The sequence below is a fragment of the Panthera pardus genome, unplaced genomic scaffold (assembly GCF_024362965.1).
Source record: "Panthera pardus isolate Hobbes unplaced genomic scaffold, ASM2436296v1 HiC_scaffold_26, whole genome shotgun sequence".
Taxonomy (NCBI): domain Eukaryota; kingdom Metazoa; phylum Chordata; class Mammalia; order Carnivora; family Felidae; genus Panthera; species Panthera pardus.
The window spans coordinates 14,137,426-14,165,243 of record NW_026526832.1 but is presented as its reverse complement, the minus strand read 5'-3'; the positions used below and the strand labels follow the sequence as shown (position 1 = coordinate 14,165,243).

General features: G+C 39.7%; 1 protein-coding gene across 8 annotated transcripts in view; it reads left to right on the top strand.

Moving 5' to 3' along the window:
- Positions 1-27,818, top strand: part of LTBP1 (latent transforming growth factor beta binding protein 1) — a 398,930-nt gene that overhangs the window by 282,833 nt on the left and 88,279 nt on the right. For all 8 annotated transcript variants that reach the window (XM_019447806.2, XM_019447788.2, XM_019447769.2 and 5 more), the window contains 6 exons: positions 3,495-3,620; positions 4,853-4,978; positions 5,385-5,507; positions 9,209-9,328; positions 20,761-20,883; positions 25,456-25,578. In XM_019447806.2, coding sequence (XP_019303351.1) covers positions 3,495-3,620; positions 4,853-4,978; positions 5,385-5,507; positions 9,209-9,328; positions 20,761-20,883; positions 25,456-25,578 — 741 coding nt within the window. The remainder of the gene's footprint in view (positions 1-3,494; positions 3,621-4,852; positions 4,979-5,384; positions 5,508-9,208; positions 9,329-20,760; positions 20,884-25,455; positions 25,579-27,818) is intronic.

Here is a 27,818-nt window from a genome sequence, read left to right as displayed (position 1 = left end):
ACAATGCTGTTAATAATATAATGGCTAGCTTTTTTTTTTTTAATACATAAAGGTATTTTGTTAATTCATTTACAATTCACTTTTAAATCTACAAATTAAAAAAATTCAGGTATATGGATTACTTACAAGAATTCTTCCCCCTTATTTCATTTTTAAATTTTTGCTTATTTGTAAAAATATTTTTTAATTTAATTTAATTTTTTAAGAATTATTTTTAACGTTTATTCATTTTTTGAGAGACAGAGAGAGACAGAGCATGAGTGGGGGAGGAGCAGAGAGAGAGGGAGATACAGAATCCGAAGCAGGCTCCAGGCTCTGAACTGACAGTACAGAGCCCAACGCGGGGCTCAAACTCACAAACCATGAGATGGTGACCTGAGCTAAAGTTGGACACTGAACCAACTGAGCCACCCAGGCGCCCCAAAATTATTTTTTAATTTTAAATATCAGTATAATTAATGTACAGTGTTACATTAGGTATACAATATAGTGATTCATGTATTCTATACATTACTCAGTGCTCCTCATGACAAATGTATCCTTAATCCCCATCTATTTCACCCATGCCCCCACCCACCTCCCCTCTGGTAACCATCAACTTGTTCTCTATAGCTAAGAGTCTGTGTCTTGGTTTGTCTTTTTTTCCCACTTTGTTCGTTTGTTTTGTTTCCTCAGTTCCACATATTAGTGAAATCATACTGTATTTGTCTTTCTCTGACTGATTTATTTCGCTTAGCATTATATCCTGTAGATCCATCCATGCCATTGCAGATGGCAAGGTTTCATTCTTTTTTACAGCTGAATAATATGCCATTGTATAAATACCAAATCATCTTTATCCATTCATCTATTGATGGACACTTGGGCTGCCTCCATAGTTTGGCTGTTGTAAATAATGCTGCAATAAACATAGGGGTGCATGTATCCCTTTGAATTAGTATTTTCATATTCTTTGGGTAAATACCCAATAATGGAATTATTAGATCATATTGTATTTCTGTTTTTAACTTTTTGAGGAACAAAAACACCCTCTCCAACACTTGTCATTTCTTGTGTTGTTGATTTTAGCCATTCTGACAGGTGTGAGGTGATATCTCATTGTGGTTTGATTTGCATTTCCCTGATGATGAGTGATGCTGAACATCTTTTCATGGCCAACAGTCATCTGTAGGTCTTTGAAGAAATGTTTGTTCACGTCATCTACTTATTTTTAATTGGATCATTTGGGTTGTTTTTGGTGTTGAGGTGTATAAAAGCTTTATGTATTTTGGATACTAACCCCTTATCAGGATATATCATTTACAAATGTTTTCTCCCATTCAGTTAGTTGTCTTTTAGTTTTATTGTTTCCTTTGCTGTGTAGAAGGACATGGTCCCAATGGTTTATTTTTGCTTTTATTTCCCTTGACTCGGGGAACATATCTAGAAAACTATTGCTATGGCCAATGTCAGAGCAATTACTGTTTGTGCTCTCTTGTATGATTTTTATGGTTTCAGGTCTCACTTTTAGGTCTTTAATGGCTTTTACTGAACACGTACAATATGCCAGGCATTGGGCCATGTGCGTTATTTATCTTCTTTGAACCTGGTACTCAAGTTCATGCTCTGATTATTCCCATTTATTTCACCTGCAGAAAAGTGAGGGCTAGCATGCTTGAGTAACTTGCCCCTGTGTTACAGAGCTTAGAAAGGGTAGCCAGATTTGTGTTTTCAGTGTCTAGAAGCCTGGGCTTCTACCAACTAGACTGTCCCTGCCTGACAATGCCATGATACCTTATTACAAAGTTCACTGAAAATAGATCATATAAGGGATGGAATTCCTCTCAGAAGGCCACTTTTGAGTCCTCAGGTAATTAAGGCCATTTTATGTCCTTTTGGTAAGTAAGCACATTTTGATGGCCTTTACCCAACATAGACTCCCGAGACCCTGTCTCTACCACAGTGTGTACCCACATGGAATGAGGCCAGTCTGCTCAGGCCTTATAGAAGAAGCAGGTCTCAAGCACCAGTCAGTAGGAGCACAAGGGGGAATTTAGCAGAGAAGATTGGGAAGAAGATTCTACTTTATCACTCTAAATATAATGATGTTGAAATTGGCAAATTAAGAGTAAGTTACACCCAGAAGTTTTGCTTTGATTAGGAGTGGTAGATCTTTCTTGGGAACTAATGACAGATTTTGGAGGAGGTTGGACATAGTTGTTAGAAACTGAATTTGGCCTGCTAATGAATAAAAAGTTACTATATATTTTATCAGTAGAACTCACATGTTGGTTCAAAGTCCATCATGTCAAATGAACTGGAATGGGTAGAAACTCCTTGTGGGCCATCTTAGAAGTTGAAAAGATTTGATTGTCTTAAAATTCCCAAGGTGGCCTCTTTTATTATTATTATTTAATGTTTACATATTTTTGAAGGAGACAGAGACAGAGTGCAAGCGGGGGAAGGGCAGGGAGAGAGGGAGACACAGAATCCAAAGCAGGCTCCAGGCTCTGAGCTGTCAGCACACAGCCCGACACAGGGCTCGAACCCATGAGAACTGTGAGATAATGTCCTGAGCTGAAGTCGGACGCTTAACCGACTCAGCCACCCAGGCGCCCACCAAGGTGGCCTTTTTCTGACTTGCTATCCACTCCAGTTCATGTTAGAAGTTGTTTCATTAGGAATTATTGATGATCTTGGGTGTGACTAACTGAGCAATTATGAAGTAATCAAATGAATTTATACTTGATTTTAGAAGTCACCATACCTTTTTTATTGAACTCAAGTTGACACAATGTTGCATTAGATTCAGGTGTATAGGTTAGTCTTTCGGCAGGTCTGTTTGTTATGCTGTGCTCACCACAAGTGTAGCTACGATCTGTCCCCATACAACACTATTCCAGTACCATGGACTAGGTGCCCTGTGCTGTGCCTTTCATCCCAGTGGCAGCATCATTCCATAAGGAAAGCCTGTACCTCACATTCCACTTGACCCATTTGCCCATCCTCCCCCCATTCTGGCAACCATCAGTTTGTTCTGGGTATTTATAGGTCTGTTTCTGTTTTTTTTTTTTATTTCTTTGCTCATTTTTTTTTAGATTCCATATGTAAGTGAAATCATGTGGTATTTGTCTTTCTCTGACTTATTTCAGATACTTAGCATTATACCCTCTAGGTACATCCACACTGTCACAAATAGCAAGATCTCACTCTTGTTTATGGCTGAGTAATAGTCCACTGTGTATATATACACCACATCCTCCTTATCTACTCATCTGTCAGTGGACACTTGGGTTGCTTCCATATCTTGGATGTTGTAAACAATGCTGCAAGAAACATATGGGTGCCTGTACCTTTTTGAATGAGTGTTTTTATTTTCTTTAGATAAATGAGAAGTGACCTGTGTCTTCTAATTGCATACCTGACGATAAGCTAATCAGGAAATACACAGGAATGGTTTGCAAGCGACAGTGAAATCTTTGTTGATGTCTTTTTTTTCTCTCTTATTTATTAAGAAATAAATGAATGTACTGTGAACCCTGACATCTGTGGAGCAGGACACTGCATTAACCTGCCTGTGAGGTATACATGTATATGCTATGAGGGCTACAAGTTCAGTGAGCAACAGAGGAAATGTGTTGGTAAGAGACACTTTTTCATGGATGAAATTATTGAAGATAAAACATTTCCACATTAAGAACATTTTCCCTGTGATTATCATGGGAAATGTTACTGTGTTTAATTTTTAAAAATTTCTGTCCCTGCACTAAAAGAGCTCAAAAAGAGGTTTGTTCATCTCCTGGGTTGCTCTTACCTCCTGGTTCAGTGCTACCTACCTTTCCAAATGTAATACAATTAGATAAAAGGGGGAAAAAGGTAAACTAATTTCCAAAGATTTCTAGGTATAATAATATAATAAAATATGTAATATATGAAGTAATAGAAATAACTACCTATAAGCATGTATTTAGCAAAACCAAAATAATAATACTATATACTGCAATAAAGAATTATATTCATGTAATTGCTCAAAATCTGATTTCTAAAAGCAATTTCTAAACTGAAAATCAGTAGACTAACACAAAGCTATTAATGAATTTACAAATCCAGCCTCTCATATGTGGTTCTTTGGAAAAAAATGTATCTCAGAAAGACGTATGATGGCATTATGGAAATCATTTCAGTGCATTAACACTAAATTTAATTGCTCTCTTTTTTAGAAAAAGGAAATTCAGCACTAAGAGTTAGAAGGCAAATATAAAGCAACAAGGCATATACCCAGTTAATATGACTTTGATATGCTAAGTGTCCATAAGATGTGTGACTTGACGTTATTTTGTTTTGTATATGTATATGTGGAGTGGGATGAGGGGAGTATCCACCTACTCTGTACCGTGGCTATTTCTCTTGAATTTGCATACATTGTATGTATTCTGTTTGGAATCGTAGAATATAACAGGGCATTTGAGATGATCTAGTCTAGCTTTGCCCACGTGCACAGTGGGAGAGTCCCTTTTACAGTATTTCTGGCACTCTCTGCTGAGCTGGCCTGGGAGTTGCACATGAATTTCAGTGCTTAGGTGATTCCATGTATCAGAGGGGTCCTTCTGTGTTGACCTAAATCTGTCTCTCACAAACACCAATGTGAGGGTTGTAGTTTTAGCTTTTCAAACAATATACCATAAGTGTATTCCCTGTTCCCAGTAACCATCCTTCAAGTATCTGAGGCGTGTGATCATGTCTCCTTTTCCTAGTCTCCTCGGTTATAAGGATGTGGTGCACAGGGAATAGTGTGCTGGTATTTTATGAACAGGGAGACTGAGAATTTCATGCTACACGACACTGATACTTTTATCTGTATTTTTGTTAACAGATATTGATGAATGCACTCAGGTCCAACAGCTCTGTTCCCAGGGACACTGTGAAAACACCGAGGGAAGTTTCTTGTGTATTTGTCCAGCAGGATTTATGGCCAGTGAGGAGGGTCCTAACTGCATAGGTAATGGCTGTGTTCTTCCTGATGCATAAATTCCCAGATCTGGGTTGTTAGCTCCCCTAAGATCCCATCAATCTTAACTGCTTATTCTGGCAACCCAGAATTTATCACTGAACACCTTTTATGACATAGTCATCTGCTAGACACTGAAGGATATAAATATGGAAGTTTTTTTCTCCAACGCTATGGAATGAAGAGTGTCAAGTGTGTGCAGAGACCCAAGATGTTAAATGTGTTGGGTCCCACATAAATCAAAACCACTCAATTTTGAAACACGTCAAACAAATCAAAGGGATGGTAGTGGGAATCGGTTGTTTGATTCTTGACTTCAAACTGACCTGGGAGATGGGAGAGGTTTGAAATTCTGTTTTGAGAAATAAAACTCGACCGTGTTTTCTGCCTCGTATAGATGTTGACGAGTGCCTGAGGCCAGATGTGTGTGGGGAAGGACACTGCATCAATACCATGGGGGCCTTCCGGTGTGAATACTGCGACAGCGGGTACCGCATGACCCGGGGCGGCCGTTGTGAGGGTGAGTCAGTGCCACCTTGAAGTGTGGAGCACACATGATGGTGAAATGCAGGGCTGGGTCCACACCTGAGACTTTCCTCCCCCAGCCTGTGCATGATATCAGCTCATCGAAGCTCTTCCTACCTTCTGCAGTCACAGCCTCTTGGACTTGCTTCAGGGACTTTGGATTGTTTTCCATTGTCTTCCATTTTTGCTCTCCCCTTGTCCACCTCAGCATCTGCCTTCCCTGGTAGTTTGAGTGAATCGCTGTAGAACAATTGATTGCGGAGCATCGTAGCGTAAGCCCAGACTTAATTACAGCGTCTGGATCATTCATCTGGGAACATGGTGCAGATTTACCCGCTGTTGATTTTTAGTTTCCACCCTTCTTGCCCTGTTACATTCCTTTCTCGCAGCTTGTCTTACATGTGTTCTGGGACTTGGTTACAAACCCTTCTGTACCAAAGCTCCCTCTGACTAACTCCAGGTTGCATTCTAGCCACGCTAGATAAAATTTCTTTATTATTGATTGTGGCAATGAGTTTGCTAGTATTATATTAAAAAAAAAAAAAAGTTCTGAGAAGCTTTTAGAGTATGGCCAGAATGCTTAACCATTTAATATTTCTGCTCATGTTTGTATCCCAGTTATACAGGTTCTTTTTGAAACCACCATGGTGCTTTTTAAATAATTATTTTCATGAAGAAATATGTTGCACTTCTGCTTGAATGCTGCCATGGATATGTGCCGGGGAAGGGAAGAGGGGTCTCTGAACACTTTTCTGAGGGGCCAGGCCATGTGGATGGTCCTGGTTCCACGGGGGTTCTTTGCCTGTGGCCGCCTGAAGATCAGCCCATTTTCTAATATGGCTCGACTTCCAGACCAAGGGAGGGACAGACAGGTTGGGGCAGGCTGCCCTCAGCTGTCCCTGCCTCCTCTGCATTGGTTTTCTACATGGATCTAATGACCTGGTCCTGGAGGGAGAGCTAATTCGGTGTTTTGGCAGTCTGTCCCTGCCTCTCCCCCAGGCCCCTTGCATTCTGATCTGGAGAGACGCGGGAGCATTTTACATTCCTGAATCTCTGATCAACTAGGATCACAACAGAACTATAAGGTCTCTTCCCTGGCAGCTGAGGGCCATGAGACAACAGGGGTGAAGTGTGCCCACTCTCCTTTTATAGGGGACCCTCACTCTGCCCTGGAGAGGCAGCATGCCCCCTTGGGAGGGGGCACGGCTGTGGCATCAGCTCCTGACTTCTGCGCTTAGTCACTTTATGGCTTGGAGTCAGCGACTTGGCCCCTTTGGATTGTTAACTTGGGAGCCACAAAGTTAACTTTCAGGGCTGTCCTGAGAATAAATGCGTGTTGTGGTATCTTGTGTGGTGCCTTTCACCTTATTAGTTCTCAAGAACCATTCTCTAGAAACCTCCCCCCTTTCCTGATGACTTTGTTTTTGCATGGGCCTTCTTGGTACATCTATAGCTTTGGAAATGCTTTTAAAGAAATGGCGTGGTTTACCTGACAGGCCTTTATGTGTAAAACAACACTCCCCGAAAAAGTCAAATGCTGATTCTAAAATTTTTTTCAATGTTTATTTATTTTTGAGAGAGAGAGAATGCACATGTGACCAAGTAGGGGAGAAGCAGAGAGAGAGGGAGACACAGAATCCGAAGCAGGCTCCAGGCTCTGAGCTGTCCGCACAGAGCCCCACGTGGATCTTGAACCCATGAGCCATGAGATCATGACCTGAGCTGAAGTCAGATACTTAACTGATTGAAGTCACATGCTGATTGTTAAGTCATACTTACAGTTTCAGGATGGGGAGTTGAGACATTTAAGTAGTAACTATGGTGCGAGGATGGAAAGTGGGAAGGAGTAGAAATTTGAAAATTCTGTACGTAAACAGGAAACCGATGGAGACTGTTCAGTAATATTTGGTGTATGGAAATTATTTCACAGAAATACTACCAGGGTTCCCTGAGTAAATAATACATAATTCTATCCCCATGAAATGGCTTGAAAAGAAGAAGGAGCCAAATAACATGGCTGTTTTCTAATTTCGTCATGGACCAGAACCAAAGGTCCCCAGGCTCCTGGCTCACCAAAGATTTTCTCAGCTGCCACTAACAAAGTTGCTTTCAAACAGCCCCAGTCTCCAAGGAGTCTATTGTAGTTCACAGACATTATCTCATGCGTCCTTACTTTGTCCTGCTGAGGTATTACCAGGCAGGTAGTACCTAATTTATAGATGAGGGAACGAGCAGACAGAGGTGAGAGTGGCCGGAAATGTAGGGATGTTGTCTTGTCTTGCTCTGCATTGCATCTTATTTATTGGGCCAGCTTTCCTTAAAACCTTCTCTGACTTAACAGTTGTAGTTCTATTTAAAAAAAAATCCTTCCAGAGAAGAACGTAATGCTGTTTGGAAAATGAAACTGGCAGGCGTCATCTTTCTGTAGAACAAGAAGTCCCAGAACATCTGACCTAAAACACACACACACACACACACACACACACACACACCACTATGTGTCATTGTCTGTTGGCAAGGATTTTTTGCTGATAGGAAAAAAAAATTACCACACTGACTTGGTGCTTATTCTATTAATAACATCTTCAACATTTTTCCTTTGAGCATCTTTTTTACTTGAAGCGTATTTTCACACTTGTCTGGTGATAATGAGAGATAATTTTTGAGAATTTCCCAGAATGGATGAATGTATCCGTTATATATTTCTTTCACTTTTTGCTTATGTCCTGAAAATTGTCTTTATATTTTGCATATGATTGGAGGTCCTATATGTATCTTATATTGGAACACTTAGACAGTAAATACACTCATTTGAATTCCGACTCCAATCCCAGAAAAAAATGATCTTTTCAAATGGGGCTGGTACCCAAGGTGTTCCCACTCTTGTTAAACTCCTGAACCACTTCCTGTATCCTGCTTCCCCCTTCTGTTGTTCTACCATTCTTCAAAATGCCTAGAGCCTCTGTAGTAGTTACGTCCGCCACAGCCCCAAGCATATTTAAGGTGTTGTTTTTCTCCTCACATTGAAAAGAACAGTGATGAATAACTCCAGTTAGCTGTGAATGTGAATAATAAGGTATATTTTTATTAGAAAATATTAGCATACGATCATATCACCATGTTTTTTGGAAAGTCTGGCAAATATTTGATGAGTTCATTTTCTCCTAATGTTCTGTTTCCACCTCCAAGGAGTTCACAGCCTGTGAAAGGTTTTAAATTATTCAAACCTTGGGTGTTCTTAGGCCCATGAAGCCAAAGCAAGGATTTCCCTAGAGCATCCATTGCCTGCAGAGAGAACCTCTGGCCAGGTGGATATGTGGCTTTGTCACTCTCATGCCTGTTTATTATATTTCTTTCTGGCAAGCTGCAGTATTCCTTCAAAGGTTTGGTGTTCAGAAAATGGCCCCCAAGAAGCTGCCAGCTCCCAGCAATGGAGAGGTCTAACCCTGCCAGTTGGAAAACTGGAGCCAAGTTTTTCCTTTGGATGTGTGTAAATATTTTATACAAGGTCTACCTGGCCTTGCATTATTGTTGTGGTGGTTAAGTGTAGGCACAGTGTTTGACTTACCTAGTTATGGTTTTCTCCACCAAAATGTAGATACAACATACCTTTTTTCCCCCCGGCTTCATCAGAAAAGTGAATGTTTGCTTCCGTATTCTGATAAATGCTTGTGACCTACTTTTCCAATTTTTCAGATATTGATGAATGTTTAACTCCAAGCACTTGTCCAGATGAGCAGTGCGTGAATTCTCCTGGATCTTACCAGTGTGTTCCCTGCACAGAAGGGTTTCGAGGCTGGAATGGGCAATGTCTTGGTAGGTACTAGAGTGTTCTTATCAAAGTCTTGTTTTTTTCTGCCTAGTGCATTTTCTGACAGAGTGATGTAATGCCAAGTGATCCCTCGTTCAAAATGGAAAAAAAAGAGAAAAAATGGAATATGACAAAGTTGTGTCATTCTCAGAAAACTTCTGAGAAAAGTTCAAAGTCACTTTTAACCATGGAGAAAATGGGAAAACAAGTTGGTAGAAAGAATGGGAGATTTTACCTGGGAGAAATAATTCTGAGTGAAGCAAATTATGGCCTTTGATGTGATAAATAACCAAGACCAAATAAAACAGTAATCACCACAGGGAGGGAGAGGTGGAGGCAACAGGCTAAAAAAGAGAGAAAAGGCCTAAGAAGAGGCCGCTTACCACACACTAATAGAATTTGGAAGCATACAGCACAAACATGAAGCAGAAGAGAAATCTTGATGGCTTGTCTCTGACGTGTATTCACTGAAGTCTTTACTAAATACTTCATACCAACATTAGGCACTGAGGAGGAGAAGCATCAAATTTGCTTTCAGTCTCTTTAGCTGTGCTCCACTTAGCTTTCCCCCTTAATGGTTTTCCTCTGTGTTTCTGTCTCTGTCTCTAATATTTTCCTTAGAAGCTGAGCTCTTTTACACTCAATGCCAGACTCTGACCATGTGTGTTAAACTTCTCATTTCTTCATACCTTCCTTCCTTCTTCCACAAGGGCTGAAGAGCTTACTGTATATACCCAGGGTTGTGCTGTGTGCTGGGATACGTTGAGGTACAAAAAAAGTGCCTTCCTCGTGGAACTGTCTGGCGAGGAAGACTCATAAGTATCTCATAAGTAAATGCAAAGGCACCAATAAGACAGTGCTGGGAAGTAGGGTTCTCTGCTGCTCTAAGAGTGTGCGATAGAACGAGTTGCCCCTGGGAAAATTCCTGATCGAGGTTACACTGAGGAAGGGGAGGGGAAGGAGATAAGTTTGGACAGAGGAAACAGCCTGTGCAGGGCGCTTGTGGAAGGAGGAAGCAGTCAGGTTCACCTTTCAGTCACTAGCTGAAGGGCTAGACAGAGAACAAGGGAAGATTGGCCGCAGGATGAGGAGGCAGAACACGCTAGATGGACCCTCTCAGTCTTACTTAAGATGCTCATCTTTACTCGTACACCTCTGGGAAGATGTTTAGGTGTTGCAGAGCAGACAGGATGAGTAGGCTCGGCAGAAAGAGTCCCAATTTCAAAGCTTTGGACTCATCACCAGGTTGCATAAGCTACGCCTCTGTACATGGCCGTCTCCTTCTGTCATTGGAATTGAGATGTTGATCTTTGGGAGAAGGGAAGATTTGGGTTCATTAATTGCTTATTTGATTTGCATTTGTTGATGTGATCGGTACTGGTCAGAACATTATGTTTGGTTTTAATTTTCCCGTTTGGCATAAATTTCATACTTGCCTGTCAGGATTCCATTTGTGTTCTCATTTTCACATACTGAGGCATATTATAATCCAAGAGCAGAGCCTGAATTTTACCTTCAATAACTAAAATTCATCATAGTGGTATAAACACAGCCCTGATGCATGAACTTGCTAATGAAATATGACTGACCAAATTGGCAAGTGATCGTTCTTCAATACAAATGCATTTATCTAGATTGGGCAATCATAAGAAATGAGTTCTCATACCTGGATGTGTGCAGTCAATCTAATCATGACAACTTTGCTCCAGTTTAATGACAGAAACACAGCACCTCATTTAAAAGTAACTTGACTTTGCCAACCAGACTTAGTGGAATCCTAAGCAGAAATCCTAGGTCACCATGTCAGTCACCCAAAGTCATACACTTAGCCACTTGTTCCAAGCACTACTTTTCGGTTTTGCATTGCTAAGGTCATGCAATTCCTATGACAAGTAGACCGTGTACTTTTTTTCCTTCTGCCTTTATCTACAGATCAGGCTTCTCCTCCATGATGATGTTTCAGTTCCATTCGTTGTTCAGAGCTGGACTTAGAGCTCTTCTTAGATTCTCAGGAGGGCTTTTGCAGATTGTATCAAAACGGATCCGTGTTAATTTTTTATGGCAGTAGAGCTTTCACACATTAAAAAGTTGAGTGTGACAAAAAGTCGATGTCGCAACATGCCTTTCTATTCTTACTGAACTAATGAATGAATGAGATTCTTCTGCTCAGCTCTGACAATGCTAATGAGTACCCAGTGATGGCTCCTACATTTTAGTTCTCACCTTTATACTTCTGCTACTCTAAAATACTTTTCCAAGGTGCAGTCATTACTTAAGCTGATCATTGAGTTGAGCTAATCAGCAACAATTTGATTATATATTTATTTTCAATTTAACAGCTGAGTGCCTACCAAGAGCCAGGCAGTTTTCAAGACCCCGGAGATTAAGGGAAAATAAAAAAAATGCCTTCCCCTCTTTGCCTGTGTACTCTAGAGCTTACATTGTGTTTGCAGATAAACAAGTCAGCAAGTAAAGTATGTCGTATGTCAGATGTGTTTTCAGTGCCATGAAGGGGAAAAAAATAAAATAAATCTGCCTAAGGGATACAGAGAGTGTCAGATTCTATGGTGGTCAGAGAAGACATCAAATGATAAGTTATTTATACAGTGTTCCTTTCTATTTGTTTTTTTCTCTATTGGTTATTTGTGATGGGTTTGTGGCTTTTTAATATCATTTTAGTCCAGATAATTTAGGGTGCATTGATGAGACTGTTTTCCCCCAATTTTAAGTGTATGAGAACATTAAAGACTTAAAAGTATTCCAAATTTCACCATTTGAAGGAAAGTCTTACACTTGGTATTTGTTAGTTGCCATCTGTAGAGACGATAATCCCTACGTCACAGGGTTCTCTGTTCCATAAGTCTTCATGTCCTCCTTTTTCTACCACTCTGCTCCCGCTGACTGAATGTTTTTAAATTATTACAATTAAAGTTGTACAGGGTCATATGTAATACTACTATCGTGTGGCGTTATGCTTATGGTTTTTTCTAAAGCCTGTTGATCTGTATATTGATTTGGCTCTTTTTCCTGTTACATGGATTCATTAGGAATTGAGAATTGCTATTTTGACTCATATTCTGCAGGGATTTGGTGCCAGTTAGACTTTCTCCTTCTTTTCCTGACTTAACAGTGAACTTGCTGAAACCATTAATGGCCTTGTATTCCTGCCATGTAAGCTGGCTCACTGATTGATGCTTCTCCTTGATTTATGAATTAGAGCAGAAATCATCTGGGGCCGAAACAGGTCAGATGTTAGCAGGTGTTGTCTGGAAGACCATGCTGTTTCCTAGTGTTGAGTTCAGGGCATATGATCCTTCATTCTCAGTCGTTTATTGCCCACTTTCAAAATATCTATCCCTTGGTTCTTTTTGGCAACTCTTGTTGGCTCCTCTGTTAATGTAGCTTCTTCTTTCAAGTTGTGGATTTCAGTCCTCTCTTGAAAGCCACTTTCATCATTCAACATTGTATTCCTTGGACCTCACATTCAGCCTGGAGTTGTTGCCCACTTGATCCCCACCTCTAATGATTATTTCTTCACCCTGGGTTCTGGCGAGTTCCAACTGGCTGCTTCAACCAGGACCTTTTTTGAGGGAAGCCAGCCTGTCAGGTAGTCAATTAACAGGTTTCTCTTCACTCATGAAGAACAGGCCTGATTCAAACCCTGCTAGAGCCATCCTTCAAAGGAGATTCTCTGATATTTAATTGTGTAAAGGTACATTTGGCAACTCTTCTGTAAAGATCATATTTCCTTGAACTTAGACAGATTTTGAGCTATATGACCTCTCTGAAGCTTGGTCTCAATAGCTTTAAAATGGGTATTGAGATACTCTTCTTCATTGGATTTACTGTCAGAATTAAATAAGCAATATAAAGCATGTAGAAAGGCATGCGACACAATGTAGAACCCAATAAATGTTATAACCCTTCTTCCCCCAACTCTGTTATCCTCCCGTTTACCTCCTTAATCCTGAAATATAAGAAGGGCAGTAATAACTGATACCTATCCAATAAATTCTATGTCAAGTTTCTGTGTGTAACTATCCTTGGCTTTTCATAAGCTCATTTCCTGTAGTTCTTCCCTCTCCCTGTGTCATCGGAGCCTTCGTTTATGAATCTAAGTAATCTTAATCTTAGAGTTTCCTTTCAACTTCTGGACATTTTTGTTTAGCTGGGATATATTGCTTAAGAATCCTCATGCTTTTCTGTAGGATCACTGATCATCCCTAACAAATGTTTCGCCTTCTGCAATACTGCCATTTCCATCCTTCTACTTCACTTTCTTTGCTCACCTTCATAAGATACAGTATCTATCACCTGGTGGTTGTATGCAGGCAGCGCTGAGTTTACTTTATTGTCTTACTTTAGAATTGAGTCTGTGAAAAACCATGTGACCTGGGAACACAAATTTCTGAGATTTTTATCATAGTAATCCTTCTCTGTCAAACCGTAATTAAGTTAATGGTGACTCTGTGACTCCGATTTACGTTTTCTAAACGTAATGGGTCCTAGGCATTTGAAGAACTCTGTGTTATTTGATCCACTCGACAACGGGTTAGCCTTAGTCTTAACGAAAACCAGGTGCAGAGAACTTACACGGTAAACATGGAAAGCTCCTTGTTCTAGGAGTTCTTTTCACACTAGGATTTATTTTCAGATTTTGAGGAATCATTGTTAACCTTTATGGAATACATGAATATTCATAGACTTGTATGAAATTGGAGACTTTCATCCTACATTTATTTATTTTGTATAAGATGGCAACAGAACTGAACATCCACCTTTTGCAGATATTATTAAATGTGCAAACACCAGCCTAATCCCTAATCCCACTGTATGCTAAAGAAGTCTTCTAATTAGTCACTACGTTATTATCGAACACCTAATTATGTGCTTGATTCCAGAGAAGATTTGGAGTTGTAAACGAGCAAAAAAAAAAAAAACAAAAAAAAAAAAAACAGAATAAAACGGTGCTTCTCAGGGGATGGGAGCTGGTAGAATTGGGAAGATGTTGTTTAAGGATGGAAGCTTGGAACTGGCAGGTAGGTAAGCCCTGGGGATCTATTGCATAGGTTACTGATGATTACAACAGTGCTGTGTTACAGTGATTATAGTCAACAATGCTGTGTTATAAACTTCAAAGCTGCTAAGAGGTTAGATCATGATTATGTTCACAAAAAAAGGAAATAATTATGGGACATAATAGAGGTCTTAGCTTACATTGTTAGTCATCTTGCAATATATAAGTATATCAAATCATCACTTAAACTGACACAATGTTATGTCAATTATACCTAAATTAAAAATGCAAACAAGAGAGGCGCCTGGGTGGCTCAGTGGGTTAAGCGTCCAACTTCAGCTCAGGTCATGATCTCACAGCTTGAGAGTTTGAGCCCCACATTGGGCTCTGTGCTGACAGCTCAGAGCCTGGAGCCTGCTTCAGATTCTTGGTCTCCCTCTCTCTGCTCCTCCCCTGCTCACACTCTCTCTTTCTCATTTAAAAAGAAAAAAGAAAGCAAACAAGAAACTACTTTTGAAGGCAGGAAACATGCTGTGTGGGGAGACTAATTATTTTAATAACAACAAACCTCTCTTACATTGTTACAAAGGGCTTTGACTTCGTTGTGGGTTTTTTTTGTTGGTTTTTTTTTTTTGTTTTTTGGGGGTTTTTTTTGGTCCTCAGGGTAGTCTTCCCTGTAGTACACATACAGAAATTGATTCCCAGAGAGGGTAATGGGCTTGCCTAAGGTTATAGGTAATAAATGGCAGATCTAGGACATGATCCCAGGTCTTTTATTTCCCAAACTAGTGTTCTGTTCTATACACTACCTCATATCTCTCTCCTGTTTACCCAGGAAAATTAGAGAACAAAACAATATGAAGGTAACGAGGAAGACAAAAACGTTCATAGAAAGGAGAGATCCATGTGGGTGCGAATCCTCCCTTGCGAGCAGCAATAATAACGGCTCAGGGATTCTTGACTCTGAGATGGCAGGCTGCACCACGGATAGCCCCAATTGAGTTTTGCTGAAAGACAAAATATTCTTTTGGAAAGGTGAAGTAGGAAAGCAGTGATTCGGTACGATTAATGGATTGGTTTTCTGAGATCATCTTTGTCTCTTTATCTGGGATGTATATAGCATTGGCTCTTTTCCAGTCCTAAACAGCAGTGATGAGTCTTTGGGGGATGTGTAACATATTTTTGTAGGCTGCAGTGCTACTGCATATCTTGGTCAGACTTGACAGAGGGCGTCTGAGATCCTGAGGATTTACTGTACCTCGAGTGCAGGTTGTTCAAAACACTTGCCTAACTGGCTTCTGTACCTTACTTTGCCATGCTTGCTTTTCTGTCAAATATGCTCTGCCATCGTCTTTACTCTAAAAGACTGTGTATAACGAATAGTTGAGGGATAACCAAATTAATATCATGGTTGGGGTAGGGAATAATCTCATACTTTCAGGTAGCCATAGTGATGGAATATGTTTACTTCCCTTATCAAACGATGCTCATTCATTGAAGTTTGTGTTGACCACTAAGGAATTAAACGAGACTGAATGGCCTCTGAAAAATGACTGGCTTGCAGTGTTGAGAGATTCATTTCCTGGAAAGTACAGGAAGTAATGCAGGTGCACTCTTGCTCTGGAATCAACTCTGACCAGCCTCAAGGAGCTGATAGGTGAAGTAGAAAGTGGCACCACAGCCTTGGACTGACTTGTGTGAGGTCAGCCACTGAATACCCTCTATACCTCCAGAGGTTAGGCTTCCCAGAGAGGGGCTTCAGGCTGTCTGGTGTGTTCCCAGGACATGAGGAAGGGAAATTTCAAAAGGGTTCCTGACCCAGAGGAATTACATCCAAAGGCAATGAGAGGCTTTGCAGGTGGGTTTGCTGGCCAGTGGAAAGTTGTCTTTGTCAAATTGTGGAGAATGGAAAGTTGCCAGAGATCTGGAAAGAGATTAATGTCCTCACTTCCCCCTCAAAGAAGAAAGAAGGTGCAGTTCAGGAACTAATGACCACTGAACTTCATCTTAACCTTGACAAAGAACTGTAGGCTGCAGGATGCAAATGATAAGGTAAAACATTTTAAAAGAAAAAGATGATCGTAAGAATCAGCCAGGGCTCACTAAGGACAAATCATGTGTGGCTATTCTGACCGCCTCTTCTGATGGGCTTCTCAGAGGAGCAGGTCATGAAATCCTATAGGCACGGCATATTTAGTTTTCAACAGGCCTCTGTTACAGTCTCTCAGGGTATTGTAGATGAGAATGATGAATTTGGATTGGGTGATAGTATACTGGGATGGATTCATAAACTTTTGAATGATCATATCCATGAAGTGCTGACCGCATAAACCCCTAGTAATTCCCTTACTATGGGAGTTTTAATTAATTCATTGAATAGAAAATGTCAAATTATGTCCCAAAAGCCCATTGGTAAATTGTACTTGGGGAGATCAGAAGACATTTTTCTACAGACACCATACTTTTCATGATGTTTCCCTTTTAAGCTCATTATGTATATGCCTCATAAGAATTTGGTAATGTGACTTCTACAAAACCATGATCCTAATCTCAGAGTAAGATGAGTTTCGAACTCTAATTAAAAAAAAATTTTTTTAATGTTTATTTATTATTGAGAGACATAGAGTGTGAGCAGGGGAGGGGCAGAGAGAGAGGGAGACACAGAATCTGAAGCAGGCTCCAGGCTCTGAGCTGTTAGCACAGAGCCCGATGTGGCGCTTGAACTCAGAAGCTGTGAGATGATGACCTGAGCCAAAGTCGTACACTGAACCGACTGAGCCCCCCAAGTGCCCCTTGAACTCTAATTTAGAAACCAAAGGCCTAACCATCTCTCTCTGTAGCAGGGATTAGGGGGTGTGGGTCTTGGATGGTGGACTGAATAGGGACTACCTTGTTTCCCATAGCATTGATCTTCTAGAAGGTTCAGGGTAAGAACTGGGGGGGGGGGGGCAGGTGGCAGGCTTTCTGTCAATAACACTCAGGGCCCCACAAGTTTGTGTCCTTGACTGAATGGAAGAACACTGGAAACCATTGACAGTTTTTAAAGGAGCAACACCATTTTTTAAAAAGGTTTATTTTGAGAGAGGCAGAGATATAGCGTGAGCAGGAGAGGGGCAGTGAGAGGGAGAGAGAGAATCCCAAGGAGGCTCTGCGCTGACAGTAACTATGAGATCATGACCTGAGCCAAAATCAAGAGTCAGATGCTTAACCGAATGAGCCACCCAGGCATCCCAGGAGCAACACCATTGATCATATTTGTATTTTAGGTCACTCTGGCTACCTGCTGGATAGTGGATTAGAGAGGGCAAGACTCCAAGTGGAGAAACAGACTGTGATGGTAACCCATGTGAGAGAAAATGATGGTAGTAAGAAAGAAATAAAGCAGGGGTATTTGAGAGATATTTGGAAGGTAGAATTGATAAGACTGGTAATAAATTGAATGTGGGGAAAGAGGGAGAATAAGGAATCTGGATAGGATGACTTCAATTTTTGACTTGGGCATTTGGATAGTGGCATAATGTATTGATGTGGAAAGCAGCATAAAGAAAACATGGGGAAGATCAGGTTTGGGTCTGAACACTCAGAAGTGCCTGTGATATATCAAGTGGAGGTGTCAGGAGACTGACCAACGAGGTTGTGGGGGTCTGCAGTTTAAGAGAGGTGTGGGCAAAAGATAAAATGGTGACTTTATTTCACTCCTTTTATGTCCATCAAGTGAGGCCACACCTTCCTACTCTATGGAGATTCTTTTTTTTAAATTGAGGTATAATCTGTAACATTAGATTCATTTCAGGTATACAACATAAGGATTTAGTATTTGTGTATATAACAAAATGATCATAATTCTAGTGAAAGTCCATCACCATTTATAGTTATGGCATTAAAACATTGTTTTTCTTGTGATGAGGACTTTTAAGATCAACTGTCTTAACTCTTAACTATGCAATGCAGTACTACTGACTCAAGTATCTTAAAAGTTGCAAGTATTTTATAAGTATTTCATCAACAATAATCTGCACTCTTAATTTGCTTTGACTAGAGAAAATAATGGTCTTAGAAACTGATTTTGTTGTTATATTCTGCAGTCCTGTAAGTCACATTTCCTGATGCATGAATAACTAAAGAGAACAGTCCATACATTTTTCAACTTGTTAACATTTTTGAAGCCAATCCAGATCCTCGATGGGACATTTTAACGTTACTGTCTGGAATTTACATGCCTACTGTCTAGGCTCCTTCTGTCCCATTATTTACTTTGGCTCCAGTGTTTGGCTTCTTTCAAGTTGTTTGTATTCAGTGTTCATAAAAGTGGACTCCGACAACCAAGAAAAAGATGGACAATGAGACAGTTTGGAAGTGCTATTTTTGTTGTCATAGAGAGTAGGGTCAGTTCAGTAGTAGTAAGTGATTTTGTGAAGGCCAGGTAGAGTACTCACGCAGTGCTAATTCGCCGGCTGTTCTCTGTTTGCATGTGAGACGTATGCCTGTGTGCTTGGTTGCTCACACACTTTTGCCTTATTTTGATAATACAGTAAAACCTTGATTTGCGCGCACGATTCATTCCAGAAACATGCTTGTAATCCAAAGCATACCAAAGTATATCAAAGCAAATTTCAAGAAACGGTAGCTCAGTCGTGATCATGTAACATTCAGCATCACGTCCTACTCATATTGCAAGACCTCGTTCGTTTTATCGAGTTAAATTGTGCTAGAAATGTTTGCTTGTCTTGCAGAACGCTCGCAGAACGAGTTACTTGCAATCCAAGGTTTCACTGTACTCTGTTTCTCGATATCATTGTCAGAAAGCCGTAACCCAGTTTTAATGGAATGTCATGCGAACAAATGCAGTCTGAACTGTGAAATGCTGAATTAGAACGAGATCTTTGTTAATGTGTTTGTGACTCTTTGCCTTTTAAGAGGGTGGAAAGCTTTACTGCTCTCAGGGTGAGCATTGCAAAATGCAATGGATGGAATCAAGAGCATTTTCCTTCTTATTGTTTGTCTGCCTTAGATTAAGATGCTGTGCGTTATTGACCGCTGTAAAATTAAGCCTAAATCATGATGTGGTGTGTAATTTTAGCACTTAAGTGGTTTAAATTGTTCTTCTTAAGGTTTTTGTTGTCCATGCTACACTGTGTGTCTTCTTACTGGGACTTACGGTGGACTTACCAGAGGTGCTCAAATGCGGCATAGAGCTCAAGTTTTTCTTTATGAAATAACAATATTCTAGTAGGAGATTAATGAATGCTGAATGAAATCAATGAACACGTAGATGATTCTTTTCTATATAAATGCTATGTTAGCAAACAATAAAAACAAACATACTCCTAATTCTTCAGCGGTTTCTAGCACTACACTTAACTTGTGTTAATAGAAACAGGTTAAGGGATACCTGAGTGGCTCAGTCGGATAAGCGTCCAACTTTGGCTTGGGTGGTGATCTTACGGTCTGTGAGTTTGAGCCCCACATTGGGCCCTGCACTGATGGTGCAGAGCCTGCTTGGGATTTTCTCTCTCTTCCTTTTTCCTCTGCCCCACCCCCCACTTGGTGGCTCACGTGCACACGCTCGCTTGCTCGCTCGCTCTCTCAAAATAAAAAAATAAACTTTAGAAACAGGTTAAAAGGATGATCTTTGGAGTCAGGCTAACTGGATTCAAATATGAGCCCCCAGTTTCTAACCATGTGGCCTTGGACAGTCTGTTTGAATTTCTCTGAGACTTGGTTCTTTTGTCAGTGAAATGGTTAGCTTGGATGGCTTTTGTGAGGATTAAATAAGCATAAAGCCTTTAGTGCTTTTGTGCAGTAAGTGTTTGGTAAAGATTAGCCATTATTTTATCTGCCTCTGCAGTCTGTACCCTACCTTCAAATTGCCCAGTAGGCTTGTTGGTCCTCTAGATTGATTTTTATAATACTGATTCAATGCCATCTTTGAAAATTGTATCAGAGGTTTTTTTCCTCCTTTCTGTTAACAGCTCCTGTGGTTTCTCTAGGTCATGAGTCCTATCCTTTCTTCAATGAACCCTCCCTTCCTGCAGAACTCATCAGTTCCCTTACTAGACCTTGATACATCTTTGATTCTTTGGAATATTTCATTTTGTAGAGGATGCTGCTCTAGAACCTCCCTCTCTTCTTTCCTCCCCTGTACAGCAAGCTTTCACTGAATTCATTCATAGACATCTTCAGTTCCTTTTTTGAGTTACTTTGCAGAAAGTAAATTAAGGCATGGACCTATCCCACATGTTGTTCACACCGGAGCTGCCTTTCCTCCTTTGGGCTAATTTGAAAGCTTGTCTTAAAGAATCTGTCCTTTCTTTGAAGATGGACTATTTCTATTTTTAGCCAAATTCAACTTTATTTATGTTTTATTTCTTTTTTTCTCTCTTTGTGGTTTTTCCTCCCCCCTTATGCAACATTCTTCAGATGTGGATGAGTGTCTGGACCCACAGATCTGCACAAATGGTACTTGCTCGAACCTCGAAGGCTCCTATATGTGTTCATGCCACAAGGGCTACAGCCCAACCCCAGACCACAAGCACTGTAAAGGTAAATACTCTGATCGAATTTCTTACTTTTATTTGAACTGCATTTAAGAATCTGTTCGAGTAACTAGCTGAGAAAAGGGAACCAAAAAAAAAATGAATTATGCTGCCTGTCATGTATTTTAAGTGAGCTACTTGGAGCACATTTTTGTTGGTATCTTTGAAAGTGACTCTTCGCTGTGGTTACATACAGACCATACGTACTTAGATAAAGGAAAACAGCATAGTTTTAGAGAGCATCTATAAACCACAGGTCAATTTTTCATTTCTTGTGGTTATAAAAACTACAGTTGCACATTTCTGTGAATATACTAAAAACCATTGAATTGTACACTTTAGATGAATTATGTGGTGGTGAATTATATCTCAATAAAATTGCCATTGAAAACCTTCATTGTAGAAAATCTAGCAAAGAGAAAAGTAAAAAAAAATTTTCTCAGTCTCATTCATGCTTAGTCCTATCTCACAGATATTTTCTATCACTTTATTTTTAATGTGCAATTTTGTAAGTTTTGTCACTTAATAGTATATACATCATGAGCATTTTATATATCATTAATAACTTTACAGACATTATTTTTAAAAGCTGCTTAATAGTGCAGTGTATTACTATTTCAGCATTTTCTTGCTGCTTATGTGTTGAACAACCATAATTTTTTTCCATCTTCTCATTGTGTAAAAAAAAAAAAGGATCATTTCTTTATTTATAAATGTGGAATAATTGGATAAAACATCTTTAATGTTTTTTTATTATTTTGATAGAATGCTAATTTCTAATTTTAAAAATATATTTTTTAATTCTAAAAGATTGAATATTTATTATATATGCTTATTTCTATTAATTTCCTGGAGACTTCTAATTATTACAACATTTATTTCATATTGCAACATGTATTTTGCACATTTTTTCTTGTGTAAATTTATGTTACTATCTGTTCCTACTTATCAGGTTTTTAAATCACCATATATGAACACTTTATATAAAGCACGTGTGTAAACCTACGTACCTGTGTCTTTGTATTACAAATACACTTTTTTATGGCATATTGTTGTAATTTGTCCAAAGTTTCTCTAATTTCCTCTGCATAATTCTTTTTTTAAGTTTAATTTTTTTCTGTGGTCAAATCTGTGGATGGTTTCCTTCTGCTTCTGCTTTATACCTACAAGCATGCTCTTTCAAGGGGAGGAAAGGAAGAAATACGTGAAGTTTTACTTCTTTCTGAAGTGTCTCACTGAGAGTGAAGGATGTGGGGTGGGAATTAATTTCTCACTATGGTAGCTAGTAGTAAACAGGTATCTTACTCTCTTGTAAGAATTGTAGCCTCTCCCGCTGGCAGGAGCAGATTCCCAGACCTCTGGATTGGGTGGCTGACCCCTTACATGCAGGGGAACACCAGTCACCCCCAGTGGAGCATGTAGGGGGGCCTCATCTCCCTTCCCTCCAGGTCCTTTTCCTGCTGGCCCATGTCCACAGTCTTCCTACCAAGTTCTTCTGGTGATTTGCTCTGCAGCCTTGGATACATTAAACTTGGATTTCCAGGTCTCATATCATCTCTAAAATTCGGGGATTGGGTTTTTTAGAGGAATAACGCTCCAAGGAGACACATGTTGGGTGAATGACTCATTACCACTTTCTTACGCTTGGCTGCTGTCATCCCAGATGATCCTGCCCCACTCTAGTAAGGCTTCCCAGCGCCCCAGAATTCCCACCATCGGCTGGTGGCAGCCATAGAAACACTCATTTTCCGCTCTGTGTGGCGCTCTCCTGGGCTGCTGCAAAAGCTTCTCTTCATCCTTCCCTTCTTTCCTTCCGGGTATATCAAGGAACCTGCATGTTCCAGGCACTGTGTTCAAATGCAGATGCTGAGAGGTTTTAATCTCTCAAAGCACTTTTATTGGCTGGAAAAGACGCAAACCTACTACTATAATTATAGATAGAGGACCACATGATGAAGTTAACGTTATCGGTGATGTATTACAAAAAAAACCCTGTGAAATCCAAATGAAGTCTGGAGCTTAGTTTAAAAAGGAGGAGTGTAGTATATCAAACCCTCATTCAGTCACTCAGAAGCTGTGTGGGCTTGGATAAGTTTTCTTAATTTGCTAAGGCTTCCTTACTCATCTGCAAAAAGGCAACAATAATGGTACCTACTCAGGTGATGTGAGGATTGCGTGTGGTAATACAGAAACAGAGCTCATATGGGGAGAAGGAGATTATGTCGGGACAGAGAGTGACGTTGTTATGCACCACATTAAAGGTGTGTACAAGGCTCTGTTAAAGCCAAGAAGTCTGTGGCTAATCCTGTGTGCACACTTCTGGGAAGGCTTCACGGAGGTGCTGCTGTTTAACCTTGGTCTGAAAATTTTGAATATGGAGGGGAGAAGAACTTAGGAGGAAGAGAAAGCAACACATAATCAAAGGTTGGAGGTGTGAAAGGGCTATTCTCTCCACGTGGCATTTAACCTTGGCCCCTATTCCAGTTTTCCTTTGCATTATGGTCTGGGATAGGATCAGGCAAGATCCCCATCTTCTGCTCTGGAAACCTGCATACGGACTAATTATTTTCCTTACTCCCAGTAAAAGCCTACCCTTTTTATAATAATAAATCGTATAACATCCTTTTTCCTCTAATAATTTCATAGTCTTTCCCAAACTACATCAGCTCAAAGATGTAAATTCTTCCCAGATCTTAAATCTATCCTTTTTCCGGGGTGCCTGGGTGGCTCAGTTGGTTAGGTGTCTGACTTCGGCTCAGGTCATGATCTCATGGTTTGTGGGTTCGAGCCCCACATTGGGCTCTGTGCTGACAGCTTGGAGCCTGGAGCCTGCTTCGGATTCTGTGTCACCGCCTCTCTCTGCCCCTCCCCTGCCTGTGCTCTCTTGCTCTCTCTCTTTCTCTTTCACTCTGTCTCTCAAAATAGATAAATATTAAAAAAATTAAAAATCTGCCCCTTTTCCAATATTGCAACAACTGCCAATTTCACCTTAGTGCTAAATATTAACTTTGTTTTCATGTCGCTAAAGGTCCTGAAAACTTTTTTTCAGGTTGTAAGCATATCATCTAGTATATTAAATCAGTATTTGTTTCTTTATATCTTTTGTATATCTGTGTCTTTGTTATCTCTTTATACATTTTAGCACTGTATGTCCTAAATTTATAAATACCTAGGGATAGTCTCTGTTTTAACTCTGGGCTGGATTTGTCATAATAATATGTTTAAAAAGCCCCTTAAAGAAATCATGCTTGGTGAAAATGATACTTTCTATTTATCTTTTGGCACAAGAGAGAGAAGACTTTTGTCCTGCATGCCTATTTTATTAGAAAGCGTTCTTTTGTCATAGGAATTTTGTGCCTCATCAGAAAAGAAAAAGGGGTTCCCCTTTGGTCATCTTAAAGACCCAAAGATCACCTTATTCAAGATAACTGGATTACCTCAAGTTGTTCCAAATGTGTGTGTCATTACTTAAAATGAATTACTTCTGACAGTATTCCCAACATAAATGAGTAACTTATGTAAGATGTCTGCTTGGACAGTGCTTAGAATGGACGGTATATTTTCGCTGCAGACATCTTCACATGGGAATGCTTAATTTGTCATCTTCTTTGAGAAAGTCAGAAAGAGTCCAAGGCACTAAAAATGTTGTCAGACGTTACATGAGATCCAACAGGCTACACGAGCTGTTGTTGGTCTTAAGATCTTAAGCTGACATCTCAAGTATTTAATTGAATGTGCTGAAAGAAAATATGGTGTAGGCTGTTCTTTGCTGTCGACCCCTCCTAAAGCTAATAGACTTAGAGCATTTGGAAAGGTAAAAAATAATTCTTCAAATGAAATTCAGCTCACTTATTTTGTTTCTCTGTTGGCAGTCAGGACTTACTGTGTTGTGATGCCTTTTATTTATAAATAAGTGAAACAAAAATTGCTAGTGAAGTTAATTTCTCTTAAAAAATTAAAAACGATTTCATGAGGTCCTATTACAGTAATAGTGTTGGGAGCTATTTCAGGAAACATGGGATAATCTGACACCTTACTTCTATCAGGATATAATTCAAAAGATTAATGCTGCATGACAGGATAAGAAATACAACTTTGATCAGGAAACAGATAATTGTTAGTAGTACTTGAGGGGAGGGATTGCAACAAATGGAATTCTCCTGGCAAAAACTTTCAGATGCATTTTAAATAATAAGGTATTTTTAGGGGCGCTTGGGTGGCTCAATCGGTTAAGCATCCGACTTTGGCTCAAGTCATGATCTCACAGTTCATGGGTTCCAGCCCTGTGTTGGGCTCTGTGCTGACCGCTCAGAGCCTGGAGACTGCTTTGGATTCTGTGTCTCCCTCCCTCTCTGCCCCTCTCCCACTTGTGTGCACTCTGGCGCGCACTCGCTCGCTCTCTCTCAAAAATAAATAAGTAAACGTTTAAAAAATTAAAAAAATAATAATATATTTTTAGAAGAAAACAGTAGTTAGACATTGATCTTTAGGATGTGGTCTTATAGCTTGATTTGTAGTCTCAGAGTTTAGCTAAGATAGAGACCTAATATAAAAAAATTGTCCTTGTTTATATTTACAGATACTGACGAGTGTCAGCAGGGGAATCTGTGCATAAATGGGCAGTGCAAGAACACTGAGGGCTCCTTCCAGTGTACCTGTGGGCAGGGCTACCAGCTGTCAGCAGCAAAAGACCAGTGTGAAGGTAGGAGTGTGGTTACGTGACCTACTGTGATTTTAGTTAGAGGCACCTGCCCTGAAAAAAGTGTCCTCCGTGAAGCGAGTGTGTCTTTCAGAAACAACCTGGATGATTGCTTAATGGTGCAAGAAAGCAAGGGACCTCAGCTTAAGTCAGAAAAGTCCATAGCACAGGATGGAAAAGGGCTAAATTTGAAAAATAGGGTATTTGTGAGCAGTGGCTGAGCATTAATATTAGGAAGGAAAATTATTGTTCTCTGTGTAATTCCTTACTGCAGAAAATCAGTTCCATTAAATTCATTTGTAAGTTTTACCTACTAGGATTTCAGCAATTAGAATGTTACTATATCAGCCCAGTATTAGGCTGTGGAATGTTAATGACCTTAGTTTTTGTGTGTAGTCAGCTTTTCACAATTTTTCCTTTTTAAAAAAATTTTACCAAACAAGAATTTTCAGCAAGATTGCAATAAGTAGCATCCCCCTGATATCACTGATAAGGTTTGTGAAATATATCCTGTTCCCACCAGTGATAGTATTTTGGACCTTGCTGTGGTTGACCTTAGAGTAAAAGTATATATATTTCATTGAACCTTCTGCAGAGTTACTTTACTTCTCAATAAGTATATGCTTCCTGAGATTGAAGATATTTATGGTTTCACCTGTGACAAGTATTAAGTGTCTTGAGTTTTTGAAAAGAAAGATCATTTGAATTTCATTTAAGAACAGAATATACACTCTACAAGGCCAATTTGTTTATTATTAGGAAACAAATCCTATCCATGTCTATATGTAAACTTTGAATAGTGAGTACCAATCTCTCTTGGGATGCTATTATAAAAGACAATATGTGATGGTCCTATAACGAGATCTACCAGTATTATCAGAACAGTCCCCAATTTTCCCCTTCTTGAACATGGAAAGACATTACAATACCCAGTCTAGAAGAGAAGAACACACACAAGCATATCCATGTACACAGATAAATTAAATAACTTGTTCTGGATTCTGCAAGTCTGTCTCAAAGTATTTATACTTTACTTTGTGACTTTTGACCTTAATTGTTAATTAGCCAAGCATTTATCAAATGCCCATCATGCATAAAGTACTGCAAATGTATATATAATAAGAGAAGCCTACAGATAAGATAATCAGGCTATCCTATTCAGCATCCCTTATTTTGAAGAGCCTGTGATGTCAGTACCAAAAATAAGTCAGACACATGCAAAACCACCCACCAGATTATCCATCGGGGAAAACTGATTTTAGGTGCCAAAATGCCATGATAATCAAATTGATGCTGTAAGCAGAGTGAGGAGAGCAGAGTTGTGAGGGGTCGCTGTGAAAACTGATGTTTTTGTTAACTCTTCTAGAATCACATTGCCAGCAGTAGATAAATGTGCTCAGATGTGAGGAACAAAGTCTGTCAACAGCAACATGAATTAATGCTTGTTCACTGTAAAACACTAGATCATTTAAGTAATAAAGGATGTGGTAGACATAGTCCCTGCCCTCAAGAAACTTAAAATCTAAGGGTAGAAGTAAAATAGCTGAATACGTGTAACGTATCGTTGTGTCTTCTATTGTGTGGATAGGACACGAGTGTGCTTTAGCCTGAGCTCAGGGTTGAGGTTACAAAACAAATCATCTCTAAGCTGAGGTTATGTGGGTTAAGGAAGAGAGAGATTCAGTGGCAATGTAGATGTCAGACTGGCTGGGAGGAGGGAAGGGCCATTAGATTTGGCCAGCAAATCATTCAGAGAGAGAGAGGGAGAGAGGGAAAGGAAAGAAAAACTAGGGAAGTCTAATTGCTAGGGGGCTGACAGGTATATCCGTGAAAAAGAAATGAAGACATTCATTGACTTGACACTTCGGCAAACTTCTCCTGTACGGGAGACCATGAATATGTGTACATGTATATGTACATGAATATAGTGATGCTATAGTACATGAATATGTGATGCTATTTTCCAGTAAAACTTTGTTTACAGTAGTAAGAAGTGGGCTGTAGTTTGCTGACCTCTGCTTTAGATTATTATAGGCATAAATGCTTTTAAACTCAAGAGTGTTCTATTTGAACCTGTACAAGAGACTCAGGAAGCTTCATTCAGGTTTATAGATAACAGCAAAGCATTTGCCACCCATCAGTAAATATTGGGATGAATATGTGCAGATTCTTAGCTCACAGGTTAAGATTTTAAGTTCATCTGGATTTTCCCTACTGGAGGATTCATGACCTTTTATTAGAGA